This window comes from Sinocyclocheilus rhinocerous, unplaced genomic scaffold (assembly GCF_001515625.1).
Source record: "Sinocyclocheilus rhinocerous isolate Xijiao unplaced genomic scaffold, SAMN03320098_v1.1 scaffold926, whole genome shotgun sequence".
Classification (NCBI taxonomy): Eukaryota; Metazoa; Chordata; class Actinopteri; order Cypriniformes; family Cyprinidae; genus Sinocyclocheilus; species Sinocyclocheilus rhinocerous.
In genome coordinates this window covers 450,018-461,499 of record NW_015648536.1, presented here as the reverse complement: position 1 = coordinate 461,499, position 11,482 = coordinate 450,018, and the positions used below count along the sequence as shown (strand labels likewise).

General features: G+C 35.2%; 1 protein-coding gene across 1 annotated transcript in view; it reads right to left on the bottom strand.

Annotated features, from left to right (window-relative positions):
• The window catches only part of LOC107709849 (electrogenic sodium bicarbonate cotransporter 4-like), a 31,311-nt gene extending 19,829 nt beyond the window's left edge, over nt 1–11,482 (bottom strand). The window contains exons 1-4 of the mRNA XM_016514496.1: nt 11,374–11,482; nt 6,831–6,886; nt 5,221–5,448; nt 1,993–2,125 (exon numbers count right to left, since the gene is read on the bottom strand). Of these exons, the coding sequence (XP_016369982.1) occupies nt 1,993–2,125; nt 5,221–5,448; nt 6,831–6,885 (416 nt within the window). The 5' untranslated portion in view covers nt 6,886; nt 11,374–11,482. The remainder of the gene's footprint in view (nt 1–1,992; nt 2,126–5,220; nt 5,449–6,830; nt 6,887–11,373) is intronic.

Sequence of the window (11,482 nt, the reverse complement as noted above, 5' to 3'; positions counted from 1 at the left end):
GGACACGGCATCACAGTATGTTAAGGGGCGTAACATTTCCATCACACGCTTGAGGTATTCAGCCAATCACAACGCATTGGATAGCTGGCCAATCAGAGCACACCTCGCTTTTCAGAACGATGAGCTTTGTAAAAATCGGAGAAACAATAATGTACATTATGTGGAAAATAATGTGTTTTTTTAATCTTAAACCGCATAAACACATTTCATTACACCAAATACACAAAATAATGTTCTTTTTTAGCAACGTCATATGACCCCTTTAAATTTTGTCACATTTAAGATAAATTAGAAATGAAAATTTGCTTTGTTCCGCCCTCTTGTGATATGACATGATGGGCCGAATCAAAGGTCATCACAGGCCAACTTTGGCCTGCGGCCCTGGGCCCTCATTTATCAACAGTGCGTACGCACAGATGTGTGCGCAATGAGTGCGTAAGAACAGTTTCACGCAAAGTTTGGGATCTACCAACTTGTACTTATACGTAGGAATGTGTGTAAATATAAGCACAACTCTGAGCATGCTTACGCAGAGAATCTAGTGGTACAATGGCGATACTACAAAAAGAAAGTGCCGCTGCATGTGTCCTGTGTCCTTTAATTGCAAATACTCAATTAATAATTTTATATTTCAAGCTAAACATTTGCACAATTAGTGTGAAAAGCTATAAAAGACAGTTGGGAGGTCGATTTGAAATGTAGCTATATGGTCATGGCTGATCTCGCTTTGTTGGAAGATTTGGCAAACCATGCGCTGCGCAGAGAACGCATTTTCAAAGAGCGGGTTGATCTGTTTAATGAGAGCACAGAATGGCTTGTCAGTCGGTACCGCTTTCTTTGCCATGACTTCGGTGAGGACGTATACATTCACGTGATAATAAAGGGAGGTGCTGTCACCATAAATGGTTCATTGGAGGCGTTTCTGAATGCAAATGACCATGAATGTGAACGAGCATGGTGCTTAAGAACATGTGGGATTTATCAACAATGATTACTTACTGGTGTGCGTAAGAACCGCGTGCGCACGTTTGATAAATCCGGATTTTTTTTGTACTTACACACATTCTAAATTTCATTCGTAGGACAAAATATAGAACCTTTTCTACGCACTCTTGATAAATGAGGGCTCTGGTTTGAGGATCTATGCACTATAGAGGCAACAAATGGTAATACAAAAATAAAGATTATTTCTAAAATGTCATTGTTCGTGAAAATGATAACATCAAAAACAGCTTTTTATGGGTTTTTATGAGCCAAGGGGTTATTGTGTTGCTGGTTAGCATGTCCCTGTTGTTATACAACATTTTGTGGGCAAAAAGCACTGTATATAAATGTTAAAAATGATAAATATATGTTCAGTCCGATGAAATAAGCATAGATATCACATTCTTCCCTTTTTGATTCATTTGGTACAGCTCAGTATATTTGCTATAACTAATTAGTAGTAGTAGTATTTTAGTATTATTTATGTAGTGTGATTAATATTTTAAAATAGGCTTTTTATGTTTACTTTTTATTGCATGTTTAGTTTCAATTTTGTTTGTGTCATATTTATTTTTTAATAAATATTAAAGGTCAAAACTGAGTTATGTGTAATTTGGTTTTAATTTTAGTTCAGTTTTAGTTTTTACTTACACTTTTTAGTTTTAATTTTAGCTCTTCAACTTCATTTTATTTCTTAAACTTATTTCAGTTAGTTGCCTAGGCAACATTTTTAATTTTCATTTAGTTAAAGTTTTTTTAATCTAATATTTATATTTCAGCCTTATTTCAATTAACAGAAATGTTTATAACAGTTAAAGTTTTAATTTTAGTTAAAAAATAGTATCCCTGCATGGTAGCTTTATGGCTACAGAGCTCAGCAATGAATCATACTAATGGTTCATTAACAATCTCTGATGCATATTAAACTGAGGCAGGAGTATTTTAATATTATAAAATACAAATTTTAAATTTCCAATAGGTGATGCCTTTGTGTGTATGTTTTTCTACCTAGCTGATTCTCTCCACTCCAGCTCGTCACCCTCGTGTTGCAGCGTGTCCATCTCGGTGAAGAGAGTGGGTGTGGGCATGGTTTCCTCATCATCCCCCAAAATGTAGCGCAGTCGCTCTGCTGCTGGGGACACTGTGAGATGAACAGGAAGACAAGTGATTGAAAACTTGCCTGTTTGGATTTCCCTCAGTCAGATAGCAGAATGAGATGACCTTCATAAATAAAAAGTGCAGTGCAGCACCACACGCAATGAAATTATGTGCCCAAAAGTTGAGAAGAAACAACAAGGACACACACTGGGTTTATTTGATCCGGTGTTGTGATGGCTGACTGTGCCTGGAGGAACACCGGCGCAGCGTAAGCCATTGTTCATTAATTTTCAGTGTGAGAACTAAAGCTGTGAGCTGTGACTGAAGCTGCACGAGAATCCACACTGTGCTTGTTTTTCTGGGCTTGTTTGAGGTGATGCCAGGGAGTATGTGGCAACGTCTGGGTCGTTCTGTTCTTTATTTGTTTTCATTTCTATGCTCAGCATTTCTCAGCTCTAACACCTGTTAGGTACATCTTTATTTCCAACTATGGTTTGATCGTCTCGGCCTGTTTCTTCCTCCATCCAAATAGGCCACACACAGGCTTCCAGAAGACTAAAAGATATACCTCAAGAAGACACGTGGAATGAGGTGCCTGCATAATAAAGACCCAAGAAACATGCGTGAAAGTCAAACTTTACATGTGAGAGAAGGGTCCTTAAACCTCCCGTCCATTATACTGTATGTGAAGAGAAACATGTTCAATTAAACACTGAGAACATGGCTGACAAAGGAACTGACAGCTTTATTAAAAGGGCAAGAGGCAAACATGTTAAATGTGCTGCTGTCATGGAAACTCCAACTATCATAATTCAGCAATATGAAATGTTAACACGTGATTAGTTAAGAAGCTGTTGACTAAATTAAGTTGAATGCCAAACTATTAAAAAGTACATTAATGCATAATCCAGCATTGATTTCAGTAATGAAAGATTTCTTTTTAAATATTTACTGTAACAAATGGTGGCATGTCTATTGAAGCTGCAGTGCACTGATAAATATGATTTTGTAGTGAAGTAAATACTACAGAAAAACAATGTAATTTCTACATTAAATAATTTAGTTCAGGCAAGAATAAAAAGTGTTCACACTGATTATGTTTACAAGGATTCTCTAAGTAAATATCAAAGTTATGATCCAATTGTTCCCATCATGCTGGGGCATGAATACTTAATAAGGTTACATTTTACACTGTTTTCGAGTTGTATTTACAGTGTTTTATGGTTTAGTAACTTGCTGTTTTGTGACATCTGGAGTTCATTTTCTACGCAAAATATTGTGTACCAAGTATTGAGGTCTCTGTGTTCATTCGGGTAATAACTATGTTGAGTAGACTTATTATCTTAAAAAGGATAACATGCTGTTGCTTACTTACATGTTTGTAAGAGAACCACATACTTTAATAGCATGCTTTTTTTCAGTGCTACATTGTTTGAGTAAAGTTTACAAACTGTGACTGAGTAATTTGCAGAGTAAACTTAAGTAGAAATGACTCATCAAACTCTAACCAACCATGTTAAATTGACTTATTTCCTTTGCTAATTTTACATAACATAGTTAAGTAGATTTTACTTAATTCCATACTTACATTTTACTTAAAAAATATGTGTGCACAAAATCTTGCAAAAGAAAAATTAAGTAAATTTTACTTATTGTTTTTTTTTTTTCAGCGTATGATGAGTTGTAATTACTCACAGTTTCACAGAGATAACATTGAGTTTCATGTCAGCAGCAAAGGAGTTTATGGCCTTTTTTAGTCCATGTCATAATGCTGAAAAAATGGGAGGTTTTCAATAATAGAGCTGCTTTGTGTGGAAAATAATGTGTTTTTTGAACTTTAAACCACATAAACACATTTCATTACACCAAATACACAAAATAATGTTCTTTTTAGCAGCATCATATGACCCCTTTAATTTGTAGGCCAATCATGAAGGCTAATTCGCCATGGGTTGCCTTAATTTGCTATGGATTTAATGACGGTGGTTTTTAAATAATGAATAAAAAATAAGGTGTATATATACAGTATATATATATATAACAAGTAGATAGAAAGAATAAGGAATTTTTTATAAAAAAAAGAATAGTGAATGCTAGTTAATGGGTAATTAAAAAAAAAAATCAATATAAACATACAAAAATTCTACAACCTAAACTAAAATTAAAATGCAAACTGAAAATATACAAATAAAAGCTAATTGAAAATATGAACAACTACTATAAATATCAAAATAACATCTGCTAGCATCTAAAAACACATCCATTAAAATTCATGTTTGAGGTATGACTGTACACCATAAAAGAGCTTATTTTCCTCATAAATCAAAAACATCCTCTCTAAAAACCCATTGGAAATTCCCTAGAAAATCCATGGCTAATTTTTAAATATCTTCTGGGTTTTAGGATTACTGATCAGCTCTAATCAGAACTCATAAATAATACAATGTAGCATGGTATGTTGTTTTGACCTCAAATATGGCCTATTTTATAGATGACAAGTTTATTAGTATAGGCTAATATAGCATAAAAGTAACAAATGAAAGTGCATTTTCTTTGAATGTGTGCTTATTTCTCTGTTCTGTGCTGAATGCAAACTTTGATGCACCGCAAGTTGTTTATTCTCATGCGTTTAGAGATGCATCACCATAATTGTTTTTCATGGTCTTCCATTCTGCAGTGACGGCTCTATCCTGCCCTCGGCTCAGCACGAGATTGAGAGTGAGGGTGCGGGGTATATCCGATAAACTCAGCACAACTCCATTTCACACACACAAACAAAGAAATGTATGGCGGTATTGCTCCCTGTAGTCCCCTTGAATTTGCATTCTAACTTTCAGATGCATTTCCTTGAGTCTATTGCCTCACAGGGTATTTGAATTTAACCGTTACCCATCTCTTGCACCTATATGCATAGAATCCACTGTGATTCTACCTGGTTTTTGTTTTTTTTTGGCTCACAAGTCTGTTGGATCACCATATTGGCAATAAAGAAGTATGTGGAAAGTTCTGTGTTGGTAAAGGTTTAAGTTTACATCCAGCTCAATCATATGTATCATCATATGATGTAATAAAGGAAACACTTACAAATCACTAATTGTAATGACTTCAGCTCTGTTTCGGAGCTGATTAAGGACTCACTGGTTCTGTTGATGTCTGGAGGCAGATTGTGCTCTGGTTGATCCAGGCCTCCCGCCTCCAGACCGTAGCGGTCTCTGTCATCACAATCGTAGTGTTCGTGTCTGTGATGGTCGTGTCTAAGTCTTCGTTCTGCATCTGCATCATGACTCAACACGGACGAACGTCTCCTCCTGCGTTTGCGACGGTAACCGCGGGGCACTGGCACACCAATGTAGACAGACTGATGGTCTGTGGAAGGCAGAACACTTTTTGATAAGAAGATTGGATCAATGTCTTGGATGTCATTGATTTTGGAAAGTAATTTCACACTCCATAGAAAATGGTCTGCTCAATCAAGCAAATGTGACCAAGGGACCAAATTGGCATGATCTGGTTCAACTATTGACACAGTATCCCTCAATACTGACATTGTAGGATCGATAAATGGCCTATATTCATTTGCAATAATATCTTCAAGCTTCCAGTTCTGTCAAAGTACAAACACTTACTAAAACAGAATATCTAGCCGTAAGCAAATCATAGGCCTACTATTTAAGTTTACTCTCAACTGATAATTAATCTAATTGTTATAGCAAAGCAATTGTTGAAAGACAAATTACACACAAATATGAGCACACAAATATAACTGTTTTCAATATTAATAAGAAGAAATGTTTGTTGAGCACCAAATCAGCATATTAGAATGATTTCTGAAGGATCATGTGACACTGAAGACTGGAGTAATGGATGCTGAAAATTCAGCTTTGCTGAAAACAGATAATTAAAACAATAACAATAGAAAACATGTATTTAAAATTCTAATCATATTTTGTAATATTATGATTTTACTCAACAACAAAAAAAACATGTACAGACCTTTTGAATATTATTGTATGTAAGATAGAGAACACCCCCAAGATTCATTTTTATACATTATTTTCTCCCTCAGGGAACAGTTTCTTTTGCAATTTCAACTATAATTATCCCTCATCTTATTGTACAGTATGTTTTATGAGATGTGAAGTGGAGGAGGAAAAAACTGTCTGGTTAATTGTGAATGTGAGGAGAGGGAAAATATTTTTAGCTGCTGGTACAGTAATAACCTCACTAATTTGGACATAATGTGCTTTGTGCAGTGTCTCCTTTTCTATCTATTTGAGATGGCAAAATGGCTGGATGTGTGTGACACTTTATTTCTTCAATGGTGCCTTTCAAATCGTGAATAGATAATGGAAAGAAAAGTGAGTGGGTAAAAAGAGTGGGGTATATCCAAGTGAAACGGCTTCTAGAAACAAAAAAAAAATATATATATAGTACAGGATTACATTAGGGCGGAATTTTGTCCATCTGGAATTGAATGGATCGTTGTCTTTTTCTATTGCTGTAATTTCATGTTAGTGACGTGATGGTCATTTTAAAGCAAATGTATGCACGGTTTTTTTTTCACTTTGAAATATCGGTTTCAAATCATTATGATGGTACACTGACTTCTAATATTGCATATGGCTTCTGTTTCTTTCCCAATTAGCTCAACATACACATGTAACTATCGTCATGCTGATCGCCCTGATTAATCATTCAGCTCTTGTATTTGTGTTTGTGTGTGTGGTTTCATGCCTAAGGCTACTCACCCTCCTCCTCCTCATAACGGTAACGACTGCTGCCCATACCTCGATCATGGTCCATCCTGAGATAATACAAAAAACATTGATTTAATACTGATAAGAAAGAATGCAAACCAAATGCGTATTTCTGTAACCTATTGAAAATCTTTCAAATCATCACTCTTTCTTGTTCTGAGTTTTGATCATGCATAACAGAAGGTCAGGGGCATGACTGGCGGCAGTGGCACACACTGGACATTGAGCTGTTTGCTGAATCGCTGCCAATAACAGATCAATAGTGAAATAATTAACAGAGCAAATGACAGATGGAAAGATACATAATTACACGACCAGGAGGAAAACTCCAAGGCCAGTCTCTTCCCTTCACTATAAAGCCACTAGAATAATTTCACAGGTTATGATTTTCATATATTTTATTGAGCACAAATTAAACGTCTACATTTTAGGCACTGAATTACTCTGATTTAATTACAAATATGAAATAGAATTACTGCCTCAGGGCTTTTACAAATATTATGGATACAATTCAGTAAATGTGCAGCAGAGTTTTAGTGAACACTACACTGTGTAAATTGTTTAATCTTGTAATTCCTGTGCAATTTGAAATAAAGCAGATTACCCTTCCAAAACCTCTGAAAGTAACACTTTTATTCAGAAAGGATCCATTAGACTGATCAAAAGTGACAGTAAATACATTTATAACGTTACATAAGATTTATTTAAAATAAATGCTGTTCTTTTGAACTTTATATTAATAAAAATTTATTAAATTCATAAAAAAAACTAATTTCAACACTGATACACTCTTAAAAATAAAGGTGCTTGAAAGGTTTCTTCACAGCGGTGCCATAGAAGAACCATTTTTGGTTCCACAAAGAACCATTCAGTCAAAGGTTCATACTGATAAGAAAGAATGCAAACCAAATGCGTATTTCTGTAACCTATTGAAAATCTTTCAAATCATCACTCTTTCTTGTTCTGAGTTTTGATCATGCATAACAGAAGGTCAGGGGCATGACTGGCGGCAGTGGCACACACTGGACATTGAGCTGTTTGCTGAATCGCTGCCAATAACAGATCAATAGTGAAATAATTAACAGAGCAAATGACAGATGGAAAGATACATAATTACACGACCAGGAGGAAAACTCCAAGGCCAGTCTCTTCCCTTCACTATAAAGCCACTAGAATAATTTCACAGGTTATGATTTTCATATATTTTATTGAGCACAAATTAAACGTCTACATTTTAGGCACTGAATTACTCTGATTTAATTACAAATATGAAATAGAATTACTGCCTCAGGGCTTTTACAAATATTATGGATACAATTCAGTAAATGTGCAGCAGAGTTTTAGTGAACACTACACTGTGTAAATTGTTTAATCTTGTAATTCCTGTGCAATTTGAAATAAAGCAGATTACCCTTCCAAAACCTCTGAAAGTAACACTTTTATTCAGAAAGGATCCATTAGACTGATCAAAAGTGACAGTAAATACATTTATAACGTTACATAAGATTTATTTAAAGTAAATGCTGTTCTTTTGAACTTTATATTAATAAAAATTTATTAAATTCATAAAAAAACTAATTTCAACACTGATACACTCTTAAAAATAAAGGTGCTTGAAAGGTTTCTTCACAGCGGTGCCATAGAAGAACCATTTTTGGTTTCAAATTAATCTGTTGGGGAGATATGTGTAAGATAACGTTCATGTACTAACAAAAACATCTAAGAATGTATCTTTTATTCTCCAGTACTGAAAACAGAACCGATACGGGAGCTTTTGATATGCGCTGTGACGCAGCTCTTGGAAATTACTTTTGTTCGTTGTCTGTCATTTCGAAGCTTAAGTTGCATACGGTTTTCTTTAGTTTTAATTTGCCTAACTATCGATCTGACCCAGTAGACGCCATAATCCCACTCCGTCTCTCTCCCGCTTTCCGTTTTGTTTTTTTTGTTTTTTAATGGTGGGTGTTTACGCAGTTGGCTAGAGCAGTGCTGATTGGGGAGAACGGAGGTGCGCTCACTCTATTGGTTAGTAAGACTGCAACTCAAGGCTGGCAGTCATGCATATGCTCTGGAACAGAGTAATATCGCGTCCATATCGCAGGCTTTGCGATTAGGAAATCGCAACGTCTCAAATCGCGATTTCGATTCGATTTCGATTAATCGCACAGCCCTAATCTGAACAACCTCCTTTCACCACAAAGAACCTTTTGTGAAACAAAAAGGTTCTTCAGATGTTAAAGGTTCAATGGAACCATTTAGACAAACAGGTTCGTCTATGGCATCGTGAAGCACCTTTATTTTTAAAAGAGTGTAATACCAAATATGTGAAAATGTGAAAATCAGCATATTACAATGATTTCTGAAGGATCATGTGACATATGACCGAAGACTATAATAATGGCTGCTGAAAATTCAGCTTTGCATCACAGGAATAAAAAGCATTTTATAATATATTAAAAGGAAAATGAAGTTGTTTTGTAAATTGTAATAATATTGCATAAGTGTCTTTCAAAAACATTAAAAAACATAACCAACCCCAATCTTTTGAATGGTATATAGATAAATGTGTGCACCATTAAAAGCAACATGATAATTTGTATTCACTGAGGTCATCTAAAGTTATAATGCAGCTAATATATTATGCATCATAATGATATTTTTCTTCTGTAACATTTATTCATAGGATTGCTCTATAGTTCCAGCTCAGATCCTTATAAACTTGCTCAAGTGAGGAAGCATAAACTTGTAGATCATAATAAGAAAGCATGGTGCTGCATTTGATTAGCTCTGTTGGGTTCCAAACGGGATAAATCGCTGTCACATTGGTGTCCTTCACACCCGATGGCCAGCAGAGCAAGAGAGAGAGAACAATGGTGAAAGGGGGAAAAAGAGAAATGCTGTTGGCCATTCTCACTCACGGGCTCAATCAATGGGTCCCCATTTGTACTCAACCCACTTACAGCACTGGCCCAGTGTCCTCTCTCTCTCTCTCTTCCTTAGTAAATTCACCACTTAATTTTGAGTTAAAATATGTTGTTGTAACTTATTACTTGTAACTTATTAATATTATTACAATGCTGTTGGCCATTCTCACTCACGGGCTCAATCAATGGGTCCCCATTTGTACTCAACCCACTTACAGCACTGGCCCAGTGTCCTCTCTCTCTCTCTCTTCCTGCATGTGTCACTCTACTTTCTTTTTGTTAACCTCCCAACTCTCTCTCTCTCACGTTACGCCTTTTGTCTAAACAGACCCACACTGACAAAAGTTAATTGGAAATGTTCCTTCACACTCTCTCAATTGCTCATTAGTTTAGGAGCAACACTCAGATTTATAGTATTGTCAGTGTTAATTCACCAGGAACATTTTACTTTTCATTGGATGCAGCTATTAAAATAAACATCTAACTAAACCTTGCAGTGATTAAAATGCATGCAATAGGTCCTGCTCACAGGACTGACCCCTTAAATAGGATGTAAAGCAAAAGCCATCAGCAAGAAACATGAATACATTCATCATGTTAAATGAAATCCGATTCAGTAATAATAAGTGTTTTGTCTTATCAAATCTGCAGATTATCTCATGCATTAAAATTAGTACAGATAAATGTCATCGCTCATTTTTAATTGTTTGGCTCCTACTTCCAGTGTTGGGCAAGTTACTTCCAAAATGTAATACATTATATATTACTAGTTACTGTCTTTTGAAAGTAATTAGTTACATTACAATATTACTCTCTCTGAATTGTAATGCATTACACTACTTTTGAGTTACTTTTATATTACTGCGTTACAGCAAAAAGTAATATACTACTGTAATATTATTACTTTTGTAATGCGTTACTCCCAACACTGCCTACTTCTAACTTTTATTCTACACACACTGCAGTTCAAATATTTGTGCTTGGTAAGAATTTTTAATAGTTTTAAAAGAAGTCTTCATGGCTGCATTTATTTCATCAAAACTACAGTAATTTAAATAAACTATTTAAAATAAGTGCTTTCTATTTTAATTTATTTCCTGCAAAGCTGAATTTTCAGCAACCATTACTCCAGTCTTCAGTGTCACATATTATTCTAATATGCTGATTTGGTGCTCAAGAAACAGCTCTTATTATCAAGGTTTAAAACAGTGCTGCTTAATATTTTTTGTGGGAAGTGTGATACATTTTTTGAAATAGAATACAAATCTTTTGTAACATTGTAAAAAGATCACACACACACAAAAACTGCATTCAAAGCTTCCTTGAACCACAGTAATCCATATCTGTAAAATGACATTTGAGCAATGCTATTTTACCTCAAAAACACAAGGTTATAAAGCCTAAAAGTGCAAACAATGATTTACACAGGCAGCGGAGACACCCAAATGCAGATAAAAACATGCATAAGTTACAGCAATGTCACATAACCCTAACAACATGTTTCATGCTGCTCAATGGATCGTCCCATTTTCCTTTTTTTTAAAAAGAGCTACTACACTGAGAAAGTTTTGTTTTCATATATAAAAATACGTGATTGGTAAAAGTCATACCTGATCTCAGTAGCAGTGCACGGATGGAGAGGAGAAAAGCAAATCAAAAGGACTCATCAATACAGAAAATCACTGAGGAGCACAGCTCTATGGGACACGGGACAAAAAC